This window comes from Opisthocomus hoazin, chromosome 8 (assembly GCF_030867145.1).
Source record: "Opisthocomus hoazin isolate bOpiHoa1 chromosome 8, bOpiHoa1.hap1, whole genome shotgun sequence".
Lineage (NCBI taxonomy): Eukaryota > Metazoa > Chordata > Aves > Opisthocomiformes > Opisthocomidae > Opisthocomus > Opisthocomus hoazin.
Genome location: NC_134421.1, coordinates 35,441,666 through 35,469,117, shown reverse-complemented (window position 1 = coordinate 35,469,117; position 27,452 = coordinate 35,441,666). Strand labels below are relative to the sequence as shown.

General features: G+C 41.3%; 1 protein-coding gene across 2 annotated transcripts in view; it reads left to right on the top strand.

The window, feature by feature from the left end:
* Window positions 1–27,452, top strand: part of MSRB3 (methionine sulfoxide reductase B3) — an 86,614-nt gene that overhangs the window by 36,886 nt on the left and 22,276 nt on the right. For both annotated transcript variants that reach the window (XM_075427883.1, XM_075427882.1), the window contains exon 5: window positions 9,689–9,717. In XM_075427883.1, coding sequence (XP_075283998.1) covers window positions 9,689–9,717 — 29 coding nt within the window. The remainder of the gene's footprint in view (window positions 1–9,688; window positions 9,718–27,452) is intronic.

Here is a 27,452-nt window from a genome sequence, read left to right as displayed (position 1 = left end):
GAATTTTCATGCATCCCAATTAGCACAAATGGAGAGCTGGGTTAGGAACTGAGGCAAGGATTAAGAAAGGAAGAATAACTTTTGTGTCTTGCATGGAAAATACTCTTTAGAAGTCCTGTAGGAATTACGGCCCTAAATTTGGTGCTGGAAGCAGTGTTGATTGGTTTCTCTCAATCACTGCATTGTTCTGCTCAGATTCAGTTATTGTTTATGTGTTTTTTCTTATTTCTGGCTTCTTGTGTTCATTCTGATGAAGAATTTAATTTTTTGCTTGTTTTTTTCCCTCAGTTCACACTGGCTCACTCACTCTCACGTGAAGAGGTACTTTTACAGCAGCACGAAGCTGGATAGTCAGGATAGCACTAGTAATAGAGAAGATTGGGCCAGTAATAGGTTACAAAGGAAAATAAAACTGATGTAGCTCCAGAATCACCAGATGTGTTAGTGATAGTTGTTCTCAAGAGACTGTCTGTAAAGATGAAAGAAGCACTTCATCTCTGTTATGTTTGATTCCTCCTTCCTTATGTTAGGAGGATTACCTGCAGAAATTTCAGTAATAACGTGAATCTTCTGAGCTGGAAAACTGATTGTTGAGAACTCAGCCAAGGCAATATTCTCGTGTCATGTGTTACTGTGGTGCTTGGATTGGGGGTACAAAGTGGGGATCTAAAGTCTCCATTATCTGGTTTTCTACTCTGCCATTTAGACATTCCCCTGGTTACTGTAGCTGAATCTTTATGGGGGAAATCCTGGCTCTGTGGAAGTCAATACAAATTTGGCAAATGAATGCAATGGAGCCAGGATTTCACTCTCTACGTTCAAGACTGGCTTCCTTTCTATCGTCTGCTGGAGAAAGGGTAGAGTATTTTGTGGGGTGAGATTTGGACAACAGTAGTTCACATAAATGAATGTGAACTAGTTTCCAGTTGGTTTCACAATCCATTTAATATGGGAAAAAAATGCAATATGAGACTTACCTGTGATTATCTCAAGTGCACAGTATACTTTGGCGTAGTCTTGACTTTTTTGAGTTAATGAGTTGGATTTCTCTATGTGAAATGAGCTATATGGAAATGTCCCTGTTTTCAGATTCTCTGAGACTTCCTGTGGGTTTTATGGGAGGAGAGAGAGGGAAAGAGAGAAGTTGTTTTTTATTTTTAATAAATCCCAGGCCATTGGGCACTTGAAAAAAATGCTCATTGCTGATTGTGTCCCAAGGCTGGCCTCCCCTTAGCCCAGTCTCCCCAGAGTCTTTGTGTTGCTTTGTGAGCTCTTGCCACCTCTGATCTACGTCAGATTCAGCCAGTTGTTCTGAAGTGGCTGGCAAGGGTGGGAACAAATGGAGAGGTCCATCTTCTTTTGCTTACTGACCCCAAAATATCACTATATAATGTCTTCCTCAACTAGGGAAGATATGTTCTTGTATCTTGGTGACTGCTTCAGCCCAGACAGCTAAAAAAGTGAGAAGGAAACATAGATAAGAGAACGGAAAATATATGCCATTTACTAAATTTACCCCACAGAGTGTAAAGCACTGTAGTATTTTCTTTGTATTGTACTACCTTAGGTGGTAGTACAATACAAAGAAAGTCCATTGCCCCATTTAAAATGCAAGTTGTTTTTGTGGTGGTTTTTTGGTTTTGATTTTTTTTTTCATTTCCACATAATTATCTGAAACTTGCTTTTCCATTTGTTTCTCACTGGGTGTCCATTAATTTTTTTCTTTGTGTCGTTGTAATCTCTAAATATATATATTTGGACTACAGACCTGTCAGTTTAACCGGGAAAGAGACTAGAGCTTCAGCAGTAATATTAACAAACTTCAACTTTTAACATTTCTGATTTACGTTGTTTCATTACCATGTGACACACGAGGTCAGGGAACACATGAATTTTACACTCCAGATGAAAGACCTGGGTTTTGGTACGTCTTTAAAACAGAACTCTGTCTCTATCACAGGAGAGATAAAAGAAACAATTAGGAATTTAACATCTCTTCATCTACCTACTTGTACCAGTGTTATGAGAAACCTCCCAAGCTTTATAGAGAACACGCTTTAACTTCTTCCACAATCAAAGGTGCCTCACACATAAAATCCATAATCGTGCCATTGAATCTAATTATTCCATCTCTAAACTTTCACGCCAGACAGTCTCCTACATCCTGCTACAGCTGCCTAGAGAAAGCAATAAATGAGAGAGACAATAAACTAATCTCAAGGACCTCTTTTTTCTGCAAGCCAGCCCTTACGTGGTGTTGTGTTACAGTTACTCTGATCTAGCTGCGGGCTTAAGCTACAAGAAGCAGCCCTGCTCCTCCCACCTTTCTGTAGGGTGTTTCTTCATTGCTTCCCCTTCACTGGACCTCACCTGGTGTGGGTGGGGCATGTCTCAATGATCCGATAGAAAACTAATCAGCCAAAGAAAAAACCCTCATGCTTATCAGCTATATCTGCTCATGTTAAGGTTTTGTGAGCCATGTTTATCATGGCTGGACAGCCTCTGTGGCAAGGTTGTGCGTTTCTGTATCAGTTCACAGAGACCCACCTACACCACTCAAATCCTCAGTGTTTTGTGAGGGGCAAGTGTATTTGGAAGATTGCACCTACTTTACTTTTTCAAGGCATTTTCTTCTAAACTATGCAAAAATACCATTCTGTCCACAGCCATGGCAAGAGGAGGTTAGAAGGGAAGTTTAGAGTGAAATCCATGACTCGCACTGTTGCCATAGGAGAGGAGCTATTTGGTGCTTTATAAACCACGGTCATGTCCTTTACCATATGCAGGGCTGTGTGAGATGGGAACTGGGAAGCCTGGGAGAATGATTTCCTTTTAAAAAAAGAAATATTATTGTTGTGTCAGCTTTGAATTTTTAGAGCCAAGGAGTGAATTGCCAAGGCTTCATAAATCACCCACTGCTGCCTTTATTGCTTCCTGGAGGGAATTCTTGGTAGTGGTGTTGGCTCTTCTGAACATGCGCTGGAAGAAATAGCAACACCGTTTTTCCTGTCATGTTTTCATTTGATTTTCGTTGAACTGTGTCAGGTCTTCTCAGCATCTCTCAGACATCCAAAAGCAAATCCTGAGAAAAGCAAAGCATGGCTGGGCAGTATTGCAGTGCCATTAGTGTTGTACCACTCTTGTCTTCACAACACAAGGGAGGATTTCAGTCGCCAGGCTAGACCTATGCAAGGAATTTCCATGCCGCAGTGCTGAGTGCTTAATTAATGGTCCTTAAGCTTATTTAATAGTCTTTATATCAGGCAAATGACAAATTTATAGCAGGCCAAATGACAATTCGGCACTGGCTGTCTGGCTAGGAGAGCCTATATGAAGTAACTGCTGTAGCGTCTCTAAGAAGATCTAGTAGAACTACTAGAGCAACTTCATCCACCCTGACTGGCTCTTAGTTTTATCACAAAACTTGTAGCTTTGTGTGTCAAAACCAACAGCATCCGTTCAATAAAATTTTTTTGGAGTAAGTTAGTTCTTGCCAGTGTAGGAATCAGTCAGCAGGCAGTATTACCAAACAGTTCTCATCCAAACTCAGATTTTTTAGTAGATCTTATGTAGCTCCAAGAAGCTTGAGGATCTTAAAACTTGGAAGAACTTCTGCAGTTTTTTTGTCCCCTAAAAAAGGCTGGTGGAGTTAAAAATCAGTAAAGTTGTTATCATTGAGCATTGTTTTGCTTTTGCTTAATCAGTTTTTGATTGAAACCAGCCTCTGTTTCCAGTTTGCTGTGTTACTGCTGGATGACAAATTGTTATGCACTGCTAGCCACCTCACCAAAAATGAAGATAGGAGAATGCTCGTCTTCCTTGCAGCCTTCTAGAATCTGGAGGTTTAATCCATCTCTGAGAATGACCATCAGTATGAATGCCATATTTACTGCAGTCCCTGCAGTAAAGTTTCTTTGTGAATACAGCCCATGGCATCTTCTGCGTCTGAACGTACCTGAATGCTGAATCCGCATTAATCCTACATGAACGCTGAAAAAATGCTGAGCTGTGTACAGCCTGTCACACCTGTAGCATGGGGCCGTCGCTGTAGCTTGGCCTGGCAATTACTAATTTCTGTGGTGGTTTGGAACAGGACTTTGTCCTCCTGGTCCTCAAGAGCCCCTTGAAGCAAGAGCGGCACAATTCTGCCCTTCGCTGCAGCGGCTGGGCAGCTCTCAGGGAAAGGCTTCTTTCGCTGGATGCTTGGCAAGTGTGGTGTAGAGAGCTGCAGTCATCGTAGCAAATGATTCTGCACTCCTAATCGGCTCGTGGGTAGTTTTTAATATCCTCTAACTGGCAGCTTCTTGGCTGGTGCTGAATGTTCATTTCACTGCCCTCATATAAGCAACGAAGTCTGAAAAGATTTTTATGTTAAGGATTAGGAGAGCGCGAGCAAGTTTCGAAAACAAAACCCACATTTTTTTCCTTGATCCGCAAGCCACCTGGTCTTGTTCTTTCAGTAGATCAGCTCTGTTGTACTGAGCTGGTTGCTGCCCACAAATGTAGTAAGGCACTGTCTGAATTACTGCAGGCCAGGGTTGCTGGCTGCGCAGGAAGCAAGTCGGACGAGACTGCCAGCTACAAGCCAATACAGCAGCAAAACTGACATTTTTCTTTTGCTTGTGTTCCCCAGACAGAACTCACCCAGAGAATGCTGATCGACTAACATGATGTTAAAATGCTCTTTTTGAATTTGGCTTTTCATCAATATGCAGAACAGAAATTGTCACAGCATCCATCAACAGTGAATCAATCTTTTTTCTGCAGTCTGGGAAAATGAGATTAAAAATCTATCTTTAACTGGGCTTCCTAAGGAAGTAAGGCTTGCAGCATTGTGCTGTCTGTGTGTCAGTCCTTTCCTAATAATAAAACTGTGTCATTTAATCTACTTGCCAATTTTGGCCAAATTTGGCAGGGGAGTAGCTATTAAACCTCAAAGATATTAAGTTCTTAAAACTTTCGTGAAATTGGGAGAGATCACATTCAAGCACTCTCTGAGGGGAGACCTGAACAAGAGTTCAACTACATTATTAGATTATACCAGATAATATTATTGTAAATAATGTATATATTATTGTATTATAACAAAGAATCCACACGAGGGTGGAAGAGAGAGAGGCATTGTGAATGTCCAGCACTGGGAAGTACCTGTGAGTAGTTTTGCCACCTTAGACACCACAGGATCTGTCCCCTGGCCACAACGCAGCAGCAAACCCAGCTTTGCTACTTCTGCTGCCCGCAGAACTACGTGGTTCTTAATGCTTGGGGGCTTCTCAAATTCCCTGATGGTGCAGGTCTCATAAATTCCTAGATAGTTACATCAGGTATTAGTTTTTACATTGGAATACTGCTGCGTTTTCCCTTCTGGAAGCTTGCCTTGTTATTTGGAGCTTGGGCTCGTAAGATCAGTGACTGCTTCCAAGTAATGGTTTACGTTTTCAGAAGGGCTGTGTCCATACTTGTAAACAAAACGGACAAAAGTCTCTTATCTGGCCCTAAAGGCAAGTGACAAGACATGGCTTGTGTTTGTTAGCCTAAATTCCTATCCTCCAAAGCAAAAGTGGCCTGGTTCATCCCTGGCCTGAGCCTCTCCTGCAGCTTGCCTGGGTCCTGTCTGGGCAGTGCTAGTTTGCATGAACATGCTGTGGGCCAGTGTAATGCCCAGGGACGTGTTCACAACTGACCACTTGTGTCCTGACCTTCTTTAGCTTGCTAGCAATGCTGTAGCCAAGAATGCTGGTACTCCAACTTGGTATTTTCTGTACTACTGGGGGTAAACGGGAAAGAGAACAATGATTTTATTCTGCTCAGTCACCTGGACCGGAACATTGCTTGGCTTGGATTGCATCAGGAGCCTGCTAGGTCCTTGTCTCTTCAGCAAACGGCCCATGCCAATATGGAATAAAGGTTCTTTTTGAAAATGAACACATACCAAAGCTGCACCTATCACCTTTACAACTGCAACTGATCTTATTAAGTCAAAGTCCTTTGCAGAGAGGAGTAGTATTTTGAGTGTCTGTCCCTACCAATGTTGTGTTTAGCATCCTTGAAGCAAAACCTTGCAAAGGAACAACCTGGTTTAAACTGCTAGTTCAAAGGTGTAAGAAAGCCAAGAGGAGTCAATGCCTCTTTCAGTGTGAAAACGAAAGGATCAAAACTGCAGAGGTTTCATCAGGTGCTTTCTGAGAGAGCTGTGGGGCTTTCAGAGGCTGCTCCCAATGCTGGCCTTCAACAAAACCTGAATAAACCTGACAAAGACTTCATCAGGAAGGGTGAAAGAAGAGGGCAGTTGTAAGGCAAAGTAGAGGTTGTGCAGTAAGTCCTCTTTCCCTTCTCCTTGCTAAAAGCCCACTTTGCTGGCAAATAGCAGATGTGTATTAGCTTCAACTGTAGTATGTCTGGTCACGCTGTAGTATGTGGCACTGAACAACTGCACTTCAGTCATACTTTGGAATGAGTAGTTGAAAATTCACCCTATAGGAACACATGGTGATTATCATTACTCCGTTTCTCTCTCTTTCTTAGTACTTGTCCTTAGCTAAAAACCTTTCCAGTAGCTCACTATTTCCTTGCATATTGTATGTTGGGAGATGAGCTACTTGGCATTTGTATTGCTGTGTGTGTGTTGTGTGTATTTGAGTCGTATCACAGTTGGAAATGGAAAGCACTTTAGAAATATTGTCATGCTCTCTTTATGCATATAGACTCCTTTCCAAAGATATTTATGAATGATTCCCTGAGTTTAAGAGTAGTCCTATGGGCAAAAGTAGAGAAAATATGCACAAAGCTACTCTCTGTTTGTTGCGGGTTTTTTCCCCTCTTGGTGTGTTAAATGATGAAAGACAGTTTGTAAAGTCGATGCCTGGCTCTGTAAGGTGCATCTTGTTTGATAGGAAGCTTAGGTTGGATATCAGAGTATGTACAGTGATAACAAACTATGTACAGAGTAGTTTTTCCTTCTAGTTAATGTAGTTTTAAAAGTGTAAAGGAATCAGAGTAAATACTTTTGTATGTAGCAGAATGTCCCTTTGGAACGTACTTTCAGCATTTAATTTTGTCCTAATTATTCACCATTTTTTAGTTACATATTTTTAACACCTATGTGCAACTAGTTTCTGATACGTTTGTCTAGCGTGCCGTCGAGAAAAAGATGTGAGTACTGGAAGATCTAGGGGAAAAGTGCTGTTTCCATGGAAATTGCTGGAAGCTTTGTCATTCCTTCAGATAGTCAAGATGACTTGGTGTTTTTGCATCTGCTAGTTGTTGCTTATTTGCAGTGCCAAAGACACTTCATTATTTTTCTCCCTTTTTTTCTGTGCCATGCTAACACCTCTAACAATTTCTGTAATGCTATGTCCTAAATTTTGCATTGTTTTCCCAAAGTGACATGGTGACCATAACGTAGGTGACCCTCCTCCTCTCGATGGCTCCTAGCACTACCTCCCATGCTGTGTTTTCTTTCATAGCTATTCTGCTGTTGCCAGACAAAGTTCCATTCAGTTATTGCCCTGTACCGGTTTCCTGATTTGTTGTGCAGTAATTTATGACTGTTTGGAGCTTTGGTACTCATTGCAGTGCCCAGTGACCCCTGTGACCCTCCTCCCCACGTACTCGCTGCCATCTTGGCCCCTGGGCCAGTTTGTTGATGCTGCAAGTTGCAGTGCATATGTCCATGCCAGGCCATGGAGGCTGAGAACCAGGGTCTTTGTCTGACCGACTGACACCGTGTATCTCGCATTTAGGCAGCGAGAAGTTGATTGCGCAGATAAACAGGCGCTGAGGGTAAGATTCGTACATTGTCTCTGACTGTGTAAGTGGTGAGGTGTTTCTTGCTGATGCAGTGATGGGCAGGAGACAACAGTCAAGACAGATAGACTGCAGCTTAAGGAGAATACTGTAAGTAAAATAGCGAGTAAGTGGCTTTACCCGGAAATCGGTGGAATTCCCCCCAGTTACTGTCATGCGCCTTTTCGCTGGGTGTGAATACCAGCTGAAGTACACTGCCAAACAGGAGCATGGGCTGGTGGCCTGGGCAGTTATTTTGAAGGCAGGTCAGCGACATTCTTTCTGCAGCGCTTTTGGTAGTACTCTACAAGGACCAATTAGGAAGATAAGTTATGTTTTTTTCCCTTCCATCATTTCACCACTTGGGAGTTATATTTAAGACATAAAAGATTGCAAGCACTAGGGTAAGGTGGGTAATCAGTGGGAAGGGAGAAGGGAGTTGTTTCCTTTTGGTGGCTTTAACTGTAACTAATAGTGTGAACGTGTTCTTTTTTAATATTTGATTTGATATTTGTTTGCTGTAGCATAAATCTTTAGTACGGAATTACAATGCCAATTATATAAAATATGTAGAGTACGTGTGAAATACATGTACACATACCTGCACGTACAAGCTTACAAAATAAAAGAAGAAAATAAATCTGCAGTTAGTTCTTGAGCTTCAGTCATTTATTTTTGAAAAAAGAAGGACTGCAACTTCCCAAAATACATCCCCTCCCTGATGCAACGTAAAAGGATCCAACATTGTACTTCCTCCTTAGAATTTCTGGGGAAATGTATTTTTCTGCCATCATAACATCCTTTAACAGGTCTCCTGCTGGTCAGACCTTGTGTCCTGCTGTGACAGCCATGACCGTGTATACAACTGATTGTTAGCGGGCAATATAAATCTGATTGGAACATGCCCGTTAATTGGTTTGAGAGCTCGATATGGACAAATGCTGTCTTATAGCAGATTGTGTAGATAGGCCTAGTCATAGGGTTAATTCTGCTTGACAGCACATCAGCAGCATCTTGAGAGTAATTACCCAACTTAAGTTTTCCCACAGTTGAATTGAGATCTTCAAAGGCTTCTACATTTACAAGTATTATTAACCTATATCTGAAACATGATGTTCCCACAAGGGCTAATTTTTTCTTCCTTTTATTAAGTATACAGGTTATAGGGTTCATTTGCTAGGTGCTAAGCCCTTAGAATAAAACACTACTTGTTAGAGAGAGAAAAATCTGCAGTGCACGACCACAGCTAATGGTGCATAATGCACACATCATTGTCTTTTTGCAAAGACTTTAAAACAAGTTAAAATTTAGGTCTGGCTCCCTTCCTCTCCCTCTCTCCCACCCCCCGCTTTCCACTTTTAAGAAAATCAAACCACTTATTCCTGTGTGCAGAGTGAGTAAATTGAAGACACACACAAACAAAACCCTCCTAGGATGTTGTACAATTAAGTACAGATCACTAGATACAATACATATGACATTAATGAAACGGTATCTGCTTCAAAAATAGATTGGAAACATTCATGAATAAATTAAATCCTCTTAATGACTTTTCAAAAATGAAAATGAATGAAAACAATATTTATTTCTTAGGAACAACTGTGTTCCAGGATTCACAGCATATAATTTAATCCTGTTTTAAATTTATATTCTATTTTCTGCATGAATTTTGTGATTTGTCATTTAAAATATGTTCTTTGTAACTCTACATTGTAAAAAACCCAAAATGTTAAAGATAATAGTTACTATTCGGGTTCAAATGCTCTTGAATACATTAAGTGTTAATGTACAGAGGTAGACAGTCTTGTTAAAGACGGTGTTTGCTGGGGGATCAGTCTGACAAATGGCTTCTATGGCATAAAGCAGTTCTTGTGACTTACGATCTTTTTATTTTCTTTTGCAGGTCAGAAACAAAGTTTGACTCCAATTCAGGTATGTTTAGATTTACAGTGTTTTGCTGAATGTACACTATTCAGGTTAATCTCAAAAGAGTAGTTTATCAGTTCAAGTTCAGTTTAGTTTTAAACAAACTGGGGTAGGTCAGTCTTAAAAAGGATCTTCATTTCTCACCCTCTGAAAATAGCATTATTACTGTGAAACATTTGCTTTCATTCTGTTCCTTAGTTCCTGTCTCTTTACGTTTTCCCAAAAGATGATCGGGAAGATGTATCTTGCGACAGGCTTTAATTGATCCACAAAAATTATAGTACAAATAAATGATAATACAGAGTAAAGCAAATGGAGGATTGAAGTTTGAGAATAATCACTGCTTTAAAGGAGAATGTTTTTCTTCCTATTGGACAAAGACATTTCATGGGAATTTGAAGTCAGTGCAGCCTATCTGTCAGGAAACAGATGATTTGTCATCAAATTTTCGTGACAGATGCATGTACACAATGCATGCCAGACCAGTCTGTAGAGCTTGCTTTAGGAGGTTTACCAAAAGGCAGTCTCTCTCAAGTTGTCTTTTTAAAGAATTTTAATGTGTTGTAGGGACTGGGAGGGAAGTGAAGGTCAGTCTAACAGGTTAATGTGTATCTAACAAGACAAAAAACACAGGACAGCAAATGGGAACAGTTGGGGGAAGAAGAGAGATCCTAATACCAGACTGTTATTTATTCAGTTAACTATTCCTGGGTGTTCCTGAAAATTAAACAATAGTAAATTAAGAATGAGCTGTTGCCCTGAAACTAGCTGAAATGTCCATTGCCTGAAAAGGTCATTCAAAATACGTGTTTTTGTTAAGATGAAAACAACTACTTCAAACAGAAAACGTAATATTATTATGAAAATTTTGTATTTAGGCCAATGTTATCTTCTATATGATTTTCTTCATGCAGTGATTGTAATTGCTTATAATGATACGACTTTTACAGTATGTATTAATCAGACTATGTATGAAATAGCATGTTTGCTTTTATCCCAGTGACAGCATGACTTAGGTTTGAAATGTGAGGTATTACATTGCTTTTTCTTTCCACATTAGATTTTATCTTTGGAACTGTATAGGAGTGAAATCTACAGCAGGAAGCGTTTATATAGCCAATGCCTACATCTTGTATACTGGAGTCATCTTGCTTCTATTACCATTTTAGTCTGTGAATTTGAGGTTACTTCCTTTAAATATTGCTTGAATGAACTCTGTGCTAAGATTGCTCCTTGAATCTTGACAAAACAGTTTTACATGGGGGGATGCTTCACACATTGTCTGCCATCAGCTTCTTTCTTTTAATAATGTCACCAAACCTGTAGCGTGGAGCAGAAAGTCGAATGTCTGACTTTTCTGTTGAGGGGGAAATGCTCCCTGCAGAACTTTGATTTGCTCAGTGGGGTAAGCTGCAAACATTTTTTCTGACTTTTTCTTTTGAAGCAGCTCTCCTGTTACATGCACTATTCCGTGTGCTGCTGTCCTTGCAGCGAAGGCAGGGGTATGGTCTTTCCTAGGGAGGACAGAGTATTGATAAAAAGGTTGGCACCTTTGCAGCTATGGCAAATGCCTGCTCAGTGGATGTCACCAGGCCTTGGTGATTGGACTCTGTAGGTTGAGCGTGAGCTCTTGAATGTCTCCTCTTCATCTGTGTGGGCTCCATAGGCTTGGTTTCCTTGAGCTTGGGTCTGTTTTCTGGGCGCGGGTTGTCTCTTATTTCTCACACAGGGATGTTGGAAACCCCAGCTGCCCAAAGACTGGAGGACAAGAGTTGCTCTCCCTGCCCTGCTCTTCTGAAGGCACTCCTTAGGCGTTATTCTTATAAGGTCAGAGCTCCGCCCTTCTAAATGCCTGACGCAGTTTTGTCTCCCCAAGAGCACAGAACCCACAGAGGTTGTAAAATGAATTGGAAGTAAAGACCATTTATAGGACACCACGCGAAAAATGCATAAATGACCAGTAAAAGACCCAAGATCTTCTCTGCCTCCACTCTTTTTTTCTGCATCTAAGTATTCTCTGGTCGCGCAACAGAATTCTCTGCAGCAGGTGATTAATGTTATTTTGCTTTGTTTCAACATCAGCAGGTACCGTGAATGTCAACAGGGATTTTGCTTGTGCTGTGCCGCTTGCTACTTTGAAGTGCTTTGTGTACCATCAGGCATACAGTATGGGAAGGTCTGCGGCTGAGAAATTTCATAGATTTATTCCTCCTTTTTCTGAGGAGTCTCACTTGCATCTTTTGCTTGTGATCCCTTTCCCCTGAATCCATTGGGAAGTCTTTGGTTGGAATAGTTTCAGGCTTTCCTGTCATGGGACCATGGTCATCCCCCAAGGTGTTGAAGGCTCCTCACCTAGTGATCCACTGTATGTGTGACTGGCCAGGCCAGGCTGGGCTCCTGATCTCATTTTATGTTCTGCCCCAAATATTTTGTGTGGAACTGAGAATTACTGAGGTTTAATGCCTCGGTCTCATCAGTGCTGCCTCTTTCAGTGTCTCATCCATTGATAGATGTTAGAAGAAACAGATCAAGCACACAATAAAAATGGCATTTTAAGAAGAAAGAGATCACAGAAAATCCATAGCCTCAGAAGTGCATTTCACGGCCAGAAACACCAAGGCTGAAAAAAATCTTTCTCTTTGTGAAATGTACAGCAGCTTTCCCTTTACAGGGATGGTGCTCGCTTCTTCCACCCAGAAGCTCTTGTCGATAGATTGTGAAAGCACTTAGAGTCCATATTTTGTTCCCAATAAGTGAGAGCAGGGGAGAAGTGGAGATACTGAGATCAAGTCAACATCTATCACTCGAACAAAACATTGCTGATTTTGTTTCTCCACCAAACAGCTTGCCATCCAAGACCAGACAACAGGCAGAGACCTCCTGCTGCCTCTGAGTGAACAGGAGGGTGCAGGCAGCAGGTGGAAGGATGTGTTGGTGATGGCAGAGAGGCATCCTTGTAAATAAATATTTCTCTGGCGTGAGGGGGTGCAGTGCCCTCTGTAGCACGATGTTCTGCATAATGTGGGCCTTCACGGTGTGTAAATGTAGTGTTGGTTTTAAATGGGCTGCTGCCTTTTGAGACCAATGACTATATTTATGCAACCTCGAGTTCCCTGGAGACACCTTAAGGTATTTTTGTATCCCTCATTTCATTTTGAATTCCCCAGACTGTGATTCCTGAGTAAACCAATGATGCTGCAAACTGGAACCAAGATGCTTTGTTCTCGTTTATCTCACGTTACTCAGAACAGTTCAAGTGTTGAATGTGAGAATGAGGTAATTTTATTCAGAATGAGTATTTTCTTCCAAGGAGTTGTTCTACATCTTGTCACATGCTCTAAATTAACACTAATGTTAATTCCAGTTAACATGCAGGTCTAGATGTGCCCTTGTTAAGCATTTATCAATGCTTATTGTACTTGTCTTTCCTAGAAATATTTCTGAAGCATTGAAGAATTAAAACAAGTATTTCTGAAGCAAGTACGAAGTCTGGAATATAGCTTTAGAAGTGCCCGGTAAATGGAACCCTGGAAATGTTGTTCAACACTGAAATATTAGGCAAAGATTGTCAAAAGAAGATTAATTTGAACTTAAGCATTAACTTAAAAGAAGGCTGTAAAATTCCTGTAGTGATGATCGGGATTTATCATACAAATAGCTGTAACATCTGTAGGGGACACACATTCTTCATATTATGACTAACAGTTCCATCTGAGAAACTTCTTTTTTCTCTGCTGATTCTTTATAAGTCTATAGCTGGCAGAATTTCTGTCTCAGAGACCATGGGGTTAGCTTCATGCTGTTAGAAGATCTTATGAAATGAAACAATTTTGCTTTCCTGTCGTAATATGATTAATTTCATTGGTACTGAAAATAGATTTTTCCTTAAAAAGTACTTGAACGCAAAAAAGGTTGTAGGAATTTCCCCCCCCCCCCCCCCCTCAAAATCTGTTAGGGAACAAAGTAAAGCACAAAAACCACAACTGAAAAAATTTACTTCTCATTACTGGTATTTTGGTAGCATCTGAAATGCTTGTTGTGTTATGTGCTTGGTTAGCAAACTTTAGAATTTTAGAATGTAAGAATTATATTGGAATAATCAGTTAATGAAAGATTTGTTTCTAATTTAGAGAAAAATAGGTCTTCATGATACTGTTCTGTAACAGGAAGAATTTGTAGATCTCAAAAGCTGTTGCTGAACACTGTTAATCCCACTTTAGTAATAGAAAAATAAGCATAGAAAATGCAAACCACTGTCTCGGCATGCACGCTAGTCACCAGGGAATGGTAATGGTGAGTTTCCTACTGCCTGCCGGGAGGACTGGAGTTTTCTTGGGGCATCTCCTGTAATATGTGGTGTATCCTGCATGTCACTGTGGAGGTGAGCCATGTGATATTAAAGTGGTAAGTGTTGGCAGTGAAATCGCGAAAGGGAAGAAATTCGAGTTTTGTTCTGTGTTAAATAGAAAGGACAAATTCCCGGACAATGCACGTGGCCTCCAGTGGAGTTTCTTTTATATATGTGTCACTCAGATGGTGGAATGGAGGAAGTCAGAGAGTGCAGGGTGCAATAAATTGACAGTTGTGGAAGCACTGTGCTGCAGAAACGCATCTGTGCGCTGGCAGAAGAGAGAGGAGTGCCTAAGGGCGCACACCGCCTTCAGGGGTGTTCTTCATCATTCGCTGTGCCAGCTTCCTGCTTCTCACAAAAAGAGGTGCATCTCCAAAACCCATTCTTCTGTCTCCCTGCTTCTATACAGATCAAATAAAATGTAGAGATTACCTGTGTGCTTTTATATCACTGTTTGTGTCTCAGTACTTTGGAAAAATTCCAATTAGTGCCAGGAATTAAGCCATAATAGCTGCCCTTGAAGCTAGAGGCTGTCCTGAGGGACAGCTACACAAGCTTTTGTTGGATCCCTGCTGCCCCAGCAGTCAAATCCAAAGCACGTCAAGGAGCCCCCGACAGTTCCTGGAATTTCCTTCGCCTGCCTTGTCTGGACTCACAGTGTCAGCTAGTGACTCTGCAGGTCGTTTCTCCTCTCTGCACAGTGCTTTTTCCACCAGAATGAGTGTATCGCCGTGTCTTCAGCACTGCGCAATGCTGCCATCCCCTCTATCCCATCAAAGTCCCCATCCTTTCCTTTCTCACCTTTTGTGTTTACTGGTATCGTTTCCTTAATGTGGCCTCCACAATGTACTAACTTGCTAGGCTACATGATTCAGCACAGGTGCTAGAGAACAGTTGAAGAAAATTATAAGGTTGGGGGTGGTCAGAAGTTTTCCCCTCATAAATTCCTCTTGGCTACACTTCCAGATGTTCAGCAACAGACTTTCCAAACTCTCACTATCAGCCCTGATTTCCCCTAGCCTGTCATCAGTCCCATTGTATGAAAGTCATCAGTAAGAGCACAAGGAACTCTTCTCCCAAATAAGAAAGAAATGAAAGCCAAAAGGCATTTTGAAAGTGAGCAGCTCTTACTGACCCTTGCTGCTACAGAAACCCAAAAGAAACTGAACTTGCCTGAAACCTTAGGTCCCTGAAGCAGCAAGGGTACTTAGTAATATCATCTGTTGATCGACTGGGTCAGAGATCTAAACACAGATTAACAAATCAATTCCTAAAATTTTACTGATTGTCAGCTTCTTCATTCAGGTTGTGATAGAGTGGTTCCTAATTTCTTGTTAGCAAGTTTGAGTAGTTTCAGGAACAGGGAGGAGAAGAGACATTTAGTGTTCATAACAAAATCATAGCGACAAGTTCATCAGTCACCCTACAACCAGAATATTTAATCAAAAAACATAAAAAGATTGATTGCAGAGTCTGTAACAAGGAGAAGTGGCAAAATCAACTGAGATACTGAAGAATAGGGACACCTCACAGATTTTGGGGTGAGACAAATGACCTCTCCAGAGTCTCTTTCAACTATGAGGAATTATTTCCTTCTCTCTGGCCACAACGAGCACACGGTTTCTTGAAAAGGTGCATGAGCCGGCACAGAGAGACGGTGGGAGACAGCAACTGCATAGACAGAACAGCAGCTCAGAGTATCGTAGTTGTCATTACCTGTCAGTGCTATTTTGTTCTTGGTATTAACAGCTCTACAAGCAGATTGTTAGGGATACAATGGCTGGGAAACACTGTCTGTTATATTTTTTCGGCAGCAAGATGAGCGTTTAGATTCCGATGCAAGCCGAACCATCAGTTGAATGTTTTCAGAGGCGTACTGCAATGTGACTTGGAGTATAGATGGCTGGGACATCTAGCTGGGACATCCCAGTGAACTGTGTGCTTTTAACAGCTCTGACCTGTGGTAACTGATCATCACCCTGCTCTCACATCTCTTGTAAAGGATGGCAAAAGTTGGTCAAACTATTTCAACATATAGAACAATGTTTTAATTTGTGGAGGGCTGATTAAAAATGTTGTAAGCTGGCAGGCAACTTGCTCATCTAGGATTTTTAAGGAAGACAGTCAGCTGCCAGAGGACTCCAATTATATAACTTGCCAAATTCTAATACTGGCTTTGCAGTTGCAGATGTTTTTTGTCCCCACTTTCTCTGTTAATCTTATTTGTATCTGTGCTGGGCTATTCCTTGCTGTCGTTGGCATGACTCTTCTCAGTTGTTGAAGTATTTTCATAGGAAGCCTGTTCAGTTCCATAAGTTAGATCCACGAATCTACCAGTGGAGGCCAGCAGCCTTGATCAGACTCACAACAGCCTTAAATCTTCCTGTGTGAATTTGTGTAATGTCTGTTTTGCGGGGCTTTTTGGATAATATATTCCTCCCTCCAAAAAATCCTGTTTGTGTTCGCATTAATAGGGCAGCTACTTAAAGATGCTCTGCCCTTGTGAGCTCGCACACGTGCTCCCTGTGCGGCTCCTGCACGAAGCACTGTCTGTCGGCAGTGGTGGTGAGGACAGTGCGTGAAAGGGCCTTGTTCCTCGAGCCAGGAATGTAACATCAGCAAAGACAAATACAATTTTCTTTTTTTTTGTCTGACATCTACTTTAATAATCATTGCTGTGTCTTTCTTGCCTTGTGCGAGGATCTTGCTGAGAAGGATCTTGCAATGTGTTTAAGTTGGTCCTGTAATGAAAATATTTAGATTTAGGTTTTCCATTTTATTATCATTAATGTAAACAAATTCATCAAATTTATTTAGGATAAATTTTTTACCCTTCTTTCTAAGTACTAAAGACAAATCTTTTCTATTTTGTATTTCATTGTAAATAGCTAAAAAAGGCTGTCTTTAAGAAACAATTTGGTAGAAGTAGTCTGAGGAAACAAGAATAATATATAAATCATGGTTTTATTACATGGAGTTGGAAACTGTGGTACTGGATTAAACTATAAACTATAAAGTAGATTGGGTGAGGATTTTTTATTCATCATAAGTATAGCTGCTTCAGATAGGTGTGTTCTATTGGGGAGTTGGTTTATTGTTAGTCAGCAAATTGCTCTTTCAAGTTAGCAGCATTCAGCAGCATAACATCTTTACTGTTCTGGAGGGCTGGATTTCTTAAATACAAAAATGTTGTGATTCTTCCTTAGACCTGTTAATCATTGCGCAGTTTTTTACTGAGCGAGGCTACCTAATTGCTTGTCAAGAGCTACTTGCATTGCAGTCTTGTTCAGTGGGCAAAGTAGATCTTTGGTGACACTCTCGAATTATCCTATACTTAAAGAGTTTTTCTGTTCCTTTTAAGAGAAAATTAATTCAGTTAAATTAACTCTATTACAGACTAACTGTGATAATAAACTTTGCCATAGTCCCGTTTAATTAGCCAAAAATGGAGTATGTGCGAGAGAAGCCACAAGAATGGACAAGCAGGGAGGTTTCTGGTCACAGCTGTGGCTCATTGAGATGGTTATGTAGCTCCGGTGCAACTTACCCACACCACGTACAGCTCAAGTATTGTTTCATTGCTCTAGTAGTACTCTATTCATTTAAACCATGGAATGGGGGAAAAAAATTGCTGGTCTGCTTTGTAATTTGGAAGCTGAACTATAATTCATTTGTAAGTGGAGTGTTACGGCATCATGCATCATGCACACACTTCTGCAGAGGTTTTGAAGAATGGCAACATGGGGTATTGTTTAGCTCACTGTGTGGTGCCAGGAAACAAGAATTCTGTGGGATACAAGAATACTTCATGTCTCTACTATCTTCTGGTGCAGAAGCTATCGTCATCCATCTGGGTGTATATAGGTAGCTGGGATGTGCAGGTTTGGACATAATTTGGATGGCTGCTTCATAATTTTAATGTTGTATGGGCATCTGCTGATTCTATACCCTGTTCCAGCATGTGTGACAGCTCTGTGACTGTGGGCAAAGTACTTTTTTCCCTACACCTTTTTCCTCCTACCCATTGTCTGTCTAGTTTGTTTACATTGCAAGGCTTTTCAGGGAAAGAGCTGTCTCTTGCCATTGAGCATGTCCAAGACCTAGTGCAGTGGAAACACTTTCTCAGTTGACATCACCTCTTAGGTCCACCATAAATCAAATCATGGGTGGCCTTTACAAAGTGTCTTCTTTTAGACCGAGCAAATGAAGCTCTGTTAGAAAGAGTCTCTGGAAGGCAATATAAAAGGCAGCATGGTAAATGTATTCGACTGAATTAGAGTTTTTCACTCTGCCTACACAGTCACCTGTACCATAAAATTTGTGTCAAGGGGCACTCAGTTCTGTGCAGAAGAAACACAGTTCATGCAAACAGTCTTCCCAGGTCCAGAATCTCACCTAACTGAACTGCATTTGATTTCTGCAGCAGAATGCGTGACTGTGGCTATAGGTAGAGGCCTGAATTTGTTTGCTATAGTCCAGTGTGTAACAATAGTGGAGTTTAAATGACATGTAAATATGATCTGAGGGCTTGGGCATATAGGACAGAAAATACAGAATATAAAACTTCCAAAAGCTCTTGAAGACAAATATGTCTACCAGTAATATGGATCTAAGAAAGCTGTTGATCATAGGATCATTCACCCACGCATTGATTTTTGAAAAAAACACATTTGTATTTGCAAATGTGAATGATACTTAACATAGTGGGACCTGGAGGTTGTTAAATGTTCTGGTCAGTGCCAGTTCACCGAATCAGTCTGAATCTTGCAAGATTCTGAGCAGTCTGATCTCTTCTGCGGGCCATGAGAGTTGAAGATGCTCCATGCTTGTTGTGCATCAGTTCTATGGTGTTTTCCATTATCGTGGAAATAATACCAATTTTGAAGGGAAGAGGAGATGAAGTCAGAAAGACAGTGCCCTGTGAATATTGAAGATACCCTAATAAGACGCTTGTTAATATATTCTGTATTTAATACAATCTGATGCGTACTCAAGACAAACTGTTTTTCCCTCCTTAAAAAGTAGTCTCTTTTAAGCTCTCTCCCAGTATGCCTGAATTTACTCTGAATCAGTAAATTCCTGGCTCATTCTGGATGTCCATGTTGAGTCTTCACTGCAGGTCTCCACTCCACCACTCAGGAAAGTTCACAAAAAGATGTAAAGTACTTCCATTCCCTTTTCATTCATTGCCACTCACCTGAGAATTCCTCTTGCTCTCTTTTCTGGTGACTAACAAAAATCTTGTTTGGTTGGAGGCCAAGCACCCGAGGAGGTTGGGTTGGGGCCCTTTCTTGATTTAGGTAGGGACGGAGGCTGTGCTGGGAAATCAAATGCTGACTCAGTAGTTCCTAGACCCTTCTTTGGGTGAACCACTGCATCGAACGGCCTATGAAAAGGCATCCCTTCTTCCTCATAGCGCTTTTTGTTCTGCCTCTTTGAAAACAGAGAAGGTCAAAGGAGGAGAGAGCAGAATGCAAGGTGGCAAGATCAGTGGCCTCTGTGAGGTACTAAAATCCACTTCCTACTTGGCTTCTTCTGGAGGAGGGAAGTTCTTCTGTTCGTGTGATGCCCCACTGAATCAGTGGAAGGTGATGAAAAATGTGGACTCTCAGCTGAGGAGTGTTCCCACTTTTCATCCACAGATTCTAGCAGCTGCTTCATGTTGGGTTTCCAGTTTCACAGTGAAACTAAATCAAAACAAACCAAACCAATCCTAACCTAACCCAACTCCCTGTTTTTGGCTGAGGGAGAAGAATTGCTTAGGATGCTTTCCTTCAGCCACCCTGGCTCTCCCTTCCCACCCAGGAGGAGTCCACCACTTTAATAAGGACAGCAACAACTTGAGACACCAGTAGCATCATTTCAGCTGTGGCAGTCTGGAGATGCTTGGCACTGCTGTGACCTGACTTGAGCCCAGAGGAGATCTAGAGGTGTGTAAAACCACTGGGACAAGCACCACGCTGCCCAGGCTCAGCCTCTGGGAGAGAGGAGAGGGTAAGACCATGGCATTTGGGGGGTGCCCTGCCTCAGCCTCCATACACCATGTGTCAGATGGCTCCTTTGACTTCAGTAGCTTGTCTGTGGGACAGTCCGCAGCCAAACACCAGGCAAAGAGGACTACTGAGGTGTGTTCTGCCTGTGTGCCTTGATGAATTAAACAGGACAGGATGGTTATGGTCAATGTCTCCACTCGTTTGCTCATTACTTTCTCACTACCGTGAAGTGCGTTTTCCTGTTTTGTTTTTAGGCAATGATGTCTCATTAAGCACAGTAAACATTTGTGGCTGAGTGCATGTTGTCCAAAATTGCACATCTTCTGTTTTGATTAGCATGGTTTATGGGGGTATGAATTTGAATAAGAAAGAGGTGCAAGCTGTTTTTGTCTTCCCTCTGGATTTGTCTAAGAGAAAAAAACCATATTTTCTGTACAAGATGATGAGAATGATATCATACAGTATTAGTTTAAACTGGAAGAAATTTGTTATTTGAAAAATTACCTGTTTCATGTCACTAGACTGTACAGACTAGCCAAGTGACAATTATTAATGATGGAAGAGTCAATAAAAATATTTCATATTTTTATTTCATTGATACAGTGCTATAAATTTATGACCAGTAAGAAACCATACAAAAGATCTGTCAGCTTTTACTATTTCACATTTTAGTCTCTTATCAAGACTGATTTCAGGTTTTGTAGTACTAAAAGTAAAGGGAAGAATGCAAGCTGCTTTGAATCAAACTGGAATGTTCAGTGATCACCATCAAAATCTTTACAGTGTTGATCTGAGTATGAAGCAAAGAACATTAATTTGTCTTTTGTTGACTTAATTTAGTGGCAACCACAGCCTTTAAGATGTAATGGTAGACAAGTTTGTGTCATACACTGCAACTGCCACTGTACATGTGAACACGCATCTGCTTAGGATTAAGTCCTAAGACAAAACACCAATGAGGTCTAATGCTGCCAGTTTACGTCAGACACAATTTGCGATGAGTTTTATGTGAGTAAGGACAGCACGATCAGGTCTTAAGCCAGACAACAGTGAATTAAGTTACAAGGGCTGAAAGTATTTCTGCAAGGAAAGAATTGCATCCCTGTGTGATCTGGTCAGGAGTCTTAGCAACCTTGTTTTCCATCTGAATTGCCATTCTCTGTTGTTTGGTATACCATTGTCATGCCCGCCTGTTGTTATTTACAGAGTAAGTGGTGCCAGCCTTTTCATCAGCCATGGTCCAGGTGTCTGAACAATCTTAGATATGTATGTCCTTCTCCAAACACAATGCCTCACAAGATCACAAAATCCATATTATCAGTGTTTGGTTGTTTGAATAAACCATGGAGCATCTAATTTAGCCCTAGTCTTTGCTCATCTTTACTAGCTGTAGCAATGGCGGTGCTTTGATTATTTGCAGGTTATTCAGGTTATTTCTGTGTCTAACTTTCACACAATCCCTGTGTGTCTGTGGAGAAACGGTAGCATTTCGTTTGGAGGGATATTTTATACAAGCTATTACCATATCAGGGGGATTGGGATCGTCTTATCTAACTGTTAACTGTCTACCTTACCATAACCCTATGAGCTTCATCCAGAGTCAGTTGAAAGAGGTAAATATCCTCAGAGGGGTTCGTCCCTTCTGCTGGAGAAGTCTGCCTGGGGGTGCACTCAATCACCTGTTTGAGTGCGCATCAACTTTAGAGTTAGGCATGTAACTTAGATGGTGAAAGTTAGGAGAGATTTTCTCCATCTGGAATGGATGTGCAGAGAGCTGGGGATAAGTGGCTGTGATTCCCAAGCCACTTTCCACAGCTGCTGCTGTGGAGGTGTAGTGGAAAAGAAATCATAGATTTAAGAGCAGAGCTACCCAATTACTCTCAAGTTCTTCTGCTGGGTGTCAATAAACCACCTGTACACAGAGCCTGGGTGCAGCATATTTACGGGAAAGATGAGTTTACCTGTGATTATTTTACTTCTGTTTCTCCTTGTATGCCTTTTAATTTCCCTTTTCTTACCTTTCTTCAAAAAAAACCAAACCTGCTTATGTGTCTCCAGTTATCGTTACCCCAGAGATTGGAGGCAATTTTCATCTCTTTCTCTTGAATTATGAGTAAGAATTGTCAGATGTAAAAAAGCTGACAAAATGTGTTTTATAAATAGATCATTCACAACTGTTCATCCATTCATGGACAGGAAGAGAAATATGTAACTGAAAGAAAGATGGCCTAAGGGCCACTTTTGATAGTGAATCAAAAATGTTGTAAATGTAGCAAATTTAGCTTCAGTCAGGGCCCGAGTATTAAGCAGGTCTTTGAAATGTTTCAGAAAGCATGTGAAATTTTCTAAAAGCTTAGTAGGCAGAGATTTTGCTGATTTCATGTGCTATTCTTGAGCTTTTAGGAAGTCGAAGTCTTTTAGTCTGTGTTAACCATTCTAACCAAGTTAAGGACACCTGACACAATAAATGCAGATGTGAAAATTGAAAGGTGTATTTTTAAAACATTAAAATTTAGAAACAGAAGCGTTCTCTTTCTGCCTCTTACTTTTCAAGGAGATGAGAACAGAATTGCCTGTTAATATTCTCATTTAAAATGTGTTAATCTTACGGGTAAACACAAAAGATTTCTGGTGTTTGAAAGTGTTCATATACTCACTTCCATACTATTATCTCCCCTTTAGTCAGTGATTTTTCTTTGCCTTGCCACACACTCTATATATATAAGGGATTTAAATGGAGTTCCAGGAATATGGATTCGCAGAGGGGTGGGATGTGGAACATCAATTGTCAGTGCTGACAGAATATCTGGAAACGGATTAAGACATATATAAGTTGAAGAGTGGTGGAAAAAGTGTGCTAGTGAATAAAAAATCTGCTGCATAAAACACTGTGTTGAGAGCATTAGGGCTCTGGAAACAAGCTGAAAAGGCAAGAGGGGAAGATACAGCATTTCACTGAAATTTCACCCGTCCGTGCTTTCAAGGATAGGAAGAAATCCCAGATTGAGAGAGTACTGTCAGAGCTGGACTTCAGGTCATGAGTTAGTATTGGTGTTAGCCTGTGGCAAACCACAGTTGCATTGGCCATTGCTTACCCAGTTAACTGGCTTTGCTGGAGAAGAGAATTATAGGAGCTCTCTTTTTAAATCATTCTATTTTCTTTACTGTCTGCATCTCTGAGACTCTCCCCTTGCCCCACAATGATGGCGTATCTCGGGCATACCTGGGTCTGTGTTATTGTAGCAGTATGATTCAACAGGGCTGCGTTTTACTGTTGAAGAAACCTATGCCGGTAGCTGCTTTTACTCCTTTGGTTCCAGGCATCACAGTATAGACCATATAAAAAGTAAGTCCCACTCCTAAAAAAACAGCGGAATGTACATAGCAGAATTGCAATCTTAACTCCCTTTCTCTAGTCTCTGTAAAAGTTATTTCTTTAATGATACATTAACATAAGTTTTCATGTTTCCCTTTGCTTTCTCACACAAGGATGGTCTGCGCCCAAAGGACCTACTCCTGGCCAGGACGTGTAGCAGATCGGGGAGGGTCCCCAGTGGGACATGCCCCCTCCTGGGCTCCTGTTTTTCCGGAGGAGGGAGTGAGTAGCTGACCACCTCCCCACCTCCTGTGGAGACTATGCACAAGTCCAAGTTTGAGACCCATGTCGTCACTCACTTAGGTCGCCTGCTAGTGTGGCACCCAGAATGGCGAGGCAACTTGACCGAGGCAACTTGACCGTATCTGGGTGGGAGTGAGGACACACATCTTTGTCTAAATGTCCTTGGCCTTAAGGTGGTGTGATCTTCCTTCATCAGATCAAGGAAGGGGTGGACCATACAGAAACTCTGTCCGTCCCTCCCCCCTCTGCCCTCCTTCCCACAGCAAAGGGGGTTACTGGGAAACTTCAGAAGCTGAAACTCATGAGATTTCCACTGGCACTTTGCCTCTGAGAATGTTTTTACTTATCCACAAATCATTGAACTTTAATGAGTTTCTCATAATTTGTACAAGCAGTAACAGTATATTTCTCTCATTCCTCTGCCAACAGTTTTTGCGTATTTTTTTAAATTTTCATAAACAGTATTGGCCAGTGCCAGGCTTAAACCTTGCACAGATGGAGGTGGACAATAACATTAAAATGCCTAAGCAATGAAATGTATTACAGCCTGCAGTTCTGCTTCAGCATTTGGATAGGAGTGTGTTACTTTGTATTTAGAAACATAAAGGTGGTCTGCTATAGAAGCTGAAAGAATAAGGCAGGGTGGTCTTCAAATTCACAAAGATTAATAAACGAAGGACATTCAGTGTCCTCTTCAGTGCAATGTAAAGAATAAGATAAGTTATGCAGAAATTCTACCTTTAATTCAGGCTGTATTTACAAAAACTTCCCACCCATATCTCATTAGTTCAATGTTATGCTTTATTTGTGCAAGCCTGTTTTAAAACTAATGAATGATGGGGAATTAGTTACAGCAGTGATGGCAGGTATTTTAAAAACATTCAAAGCAAGAGTGAAGAATGCTACACTCTCGGGAAACCAACTGATACTTACTGAAGCCCATGCAAATATTTACATGATCTAATAAATATCAGTGAAGGAAAAAATTAAGAAAAATAGTCTCATGGGATGGGCATAGGAAAGCAGATTGTTAAACACAGGGACAGCAGATTATTGTTTGCCCTCCTCACCCAGGTTATGTATTTGGATGGATGTATAGCCTTTGCTGTACATTCTTACTGTAGAAAGAGGTAAAATGTTCAAATAGAGGTGGCTAAAGTTAGTCCCAGAGGCTGGAGTAGCTAAAGCTAGAGCTGTGAGAACAGTAGAATTTTTTATTTGGAGACCAAACCTGCATATGGAAACAAGGTTGGGGACTTGCGTGTCCAGGAAAGTTTGCTTTAAGTTGGCAAGCAGAAATAAAAGATTTAGATTTTTTCAGTGTATTGAACTGGGGCAGGATGTATATTCCTCAGATTTTTTAACATAAATTGATATAGGAAAGGAAACATTTCAAATGGAAGCTTGAACTTTATGCTTTCAAAATGAAGAGCGGAAAACAGTTGAGCTATTTGAATTTTGTCCAAATTCTCCAGTTTTTCCAGTCAAAATTTTTTACAGAAGTTGAGAAATTTTCAGAAAGTTTTCTAGACCCCTAGAGACTGCGATTTAAGGCATTTTTATTATTTAGAAGGACGCTAAAAACAAATTCCCAAACCTGCCATCAAGTCAAAACTCAGGCCCCATTTAATTGGAGACTTGATTGCTGGCACCCACAGGTTGGTTTCCTAGATTGCACGATCAGCCGGCTATGACGGCCTTTCTTTTCAGTGCTGCCCTGGTATAACGCAGCTGAACCCCTCCATAACCCCTGGGAATGCCAACAATAGGGATGATCCCTCACTACACACTCAGCTCTCCAAAGGGTGATCACTTTGTTTCATGTCTTTCTAGAAAATGATTCATAGTTTTGCAGGGATTTTAGACCTAAGGTTTCTTAGGGTGTAGATTAAAAGCTGTGTTACTTGGAGTAACAGTGTGAAACAAGTATCAGACCTAGGGACAGCCGTGGAGGATGCTGCAGTGTAGAGACTGAACGTTGAAAGTTTTGCTACTGAGGCTGCTTTGAATACAGCAGAGTAGGAGTCCTTCCTCCTCCTCACCACGACCCCGCTTCTCAAAAATACACCAAATCAATGGGATGGTGCCTTGCACAAATGAAACACCATCATCTTTCATGTCAAAATGTGCAACTGTTTTAATGTGGTTGAAGGTGAAGCTCTGAAGCTGATGTCAGATATGGCCTGTACCGAAAATCTGCAGGTCATTAAGCAGCCTGGGAGGGAGGGAACTTCGTTTTTAAGGTCCACATTGGAATGTGCATCGGAGGTCCCCAGGTCCTCTAGTTCTTGCTCTAAAGCCAAAAGCTGCGAGGCTTGTTTGGGTTTTCTGTGAGATGCTTTATGGACTGTTGCTTGTGGTATGGGAACCAAGTCATTTTTCAGAAATTGATTGTGCTGTTGGCTCTGTTCTTTTCCAGTGGGGACTTGGACCATACTTTACCTCTTTAGTTGTTTTATAGGAAGGAATCCTATTGAGAACACCTGGAGTGATACAATTACAGCGTGAGCATTTAAAACCATGGGTATGCCTCAGCTTCCTGGGGAGCTGGGAAGAAGTCAGGGAGTGCGCAGAGATATTTTCTGGGCTGACTGCAAACCGTTTATGGTGCTAGATGCCCTTTAAATTTCAGTGGACATTTGAGCTTAGAACAGTCCCTTGCAGGCAACCGAAAGCAGACCTTTTCTGCTAAGGCTAAGAGCACTCCGCAGCCAGAATGTGCCTTATTTTGGTTGCAATCTGATGAACACATGAAGGGTACAGAGAGTAAAACCCAGCAACCTCTGGCATTCCAGTCCTTCCCCATCCCTGCAACTTCTATTGTCGTGATGCTGCTAAATCCGCTTTGCCCACTCAGAACTTAAATAAACACACATTGTACTTGCACAGAGTTATGCAGCATGTAAAAAAGGTCTGAGTTTGTTGAATGGAGTTGGATCAGTAGTGGGGTAGCTTGGTGTCAAAGGTTAGATTTTGTTATATCCAAGACAGGGTTGGGAACTGCCATACTGTAGCTTTTCTTGAGTGACCTGTTTTTTTAAGTGCTCACAGCACGCTTAGCTGCTTAGCTGCTGAAAAGCACAGTGTGTTTCAGTCCCTTTCCTGGAAAGTGCATCCCCTGCTACCTGCTCTCTGAGAAAAGATTTAGCCCAGATAATAACCCAGGTAATTTATTTTAAGTTCTAAATTCACATACTTGGCCTTTTGTGATGCTGAAGCAGAGATCTTTGGAACAGAGGGATTACAGGCTTATTTGAATTATAAAGGCACTGACCTCATGCAGCCTTTTAGTCAAATCCCTTGTTCATGTGGTCAACTTATAATGATGTTTCTGTGATATTAGTGCAAAGACGTAGTGCCAATGCTGAGCTCAGAGGTTTACCTTATTCTAACTGTAGAGTTTCTGTCAATCAGGGACAACACAGTAAGTCATCACAGCAATATTTCTGTCTTCCTTACACGCCTTGCCCTGTATTCTCACCGTCTGCCTTGTGCTGCCTCCAGTGGCTGTTAAACTGATTCAGCTTGCAAGCCTAGAAAAAAGGCTGAGTAATTTTCTAGTGGTTTAGTGAACTGAGCTTTCTGCCCACAAATCAATAAGCACCAGAGCTGGTGAATGGTGAGGAAGCAGCAGGACCAGGGCAACTGAAAGCAGGACTGCTTCAGCCATCTTGTGACACCTTCCTGTAAGTCTGCCTCGCTAAAGCTTCTCCACTTTGCATACAAAATACTAGAAGTTGATTAGAACAGAAGCCTCCCATGCTTCTCCCACAGGACC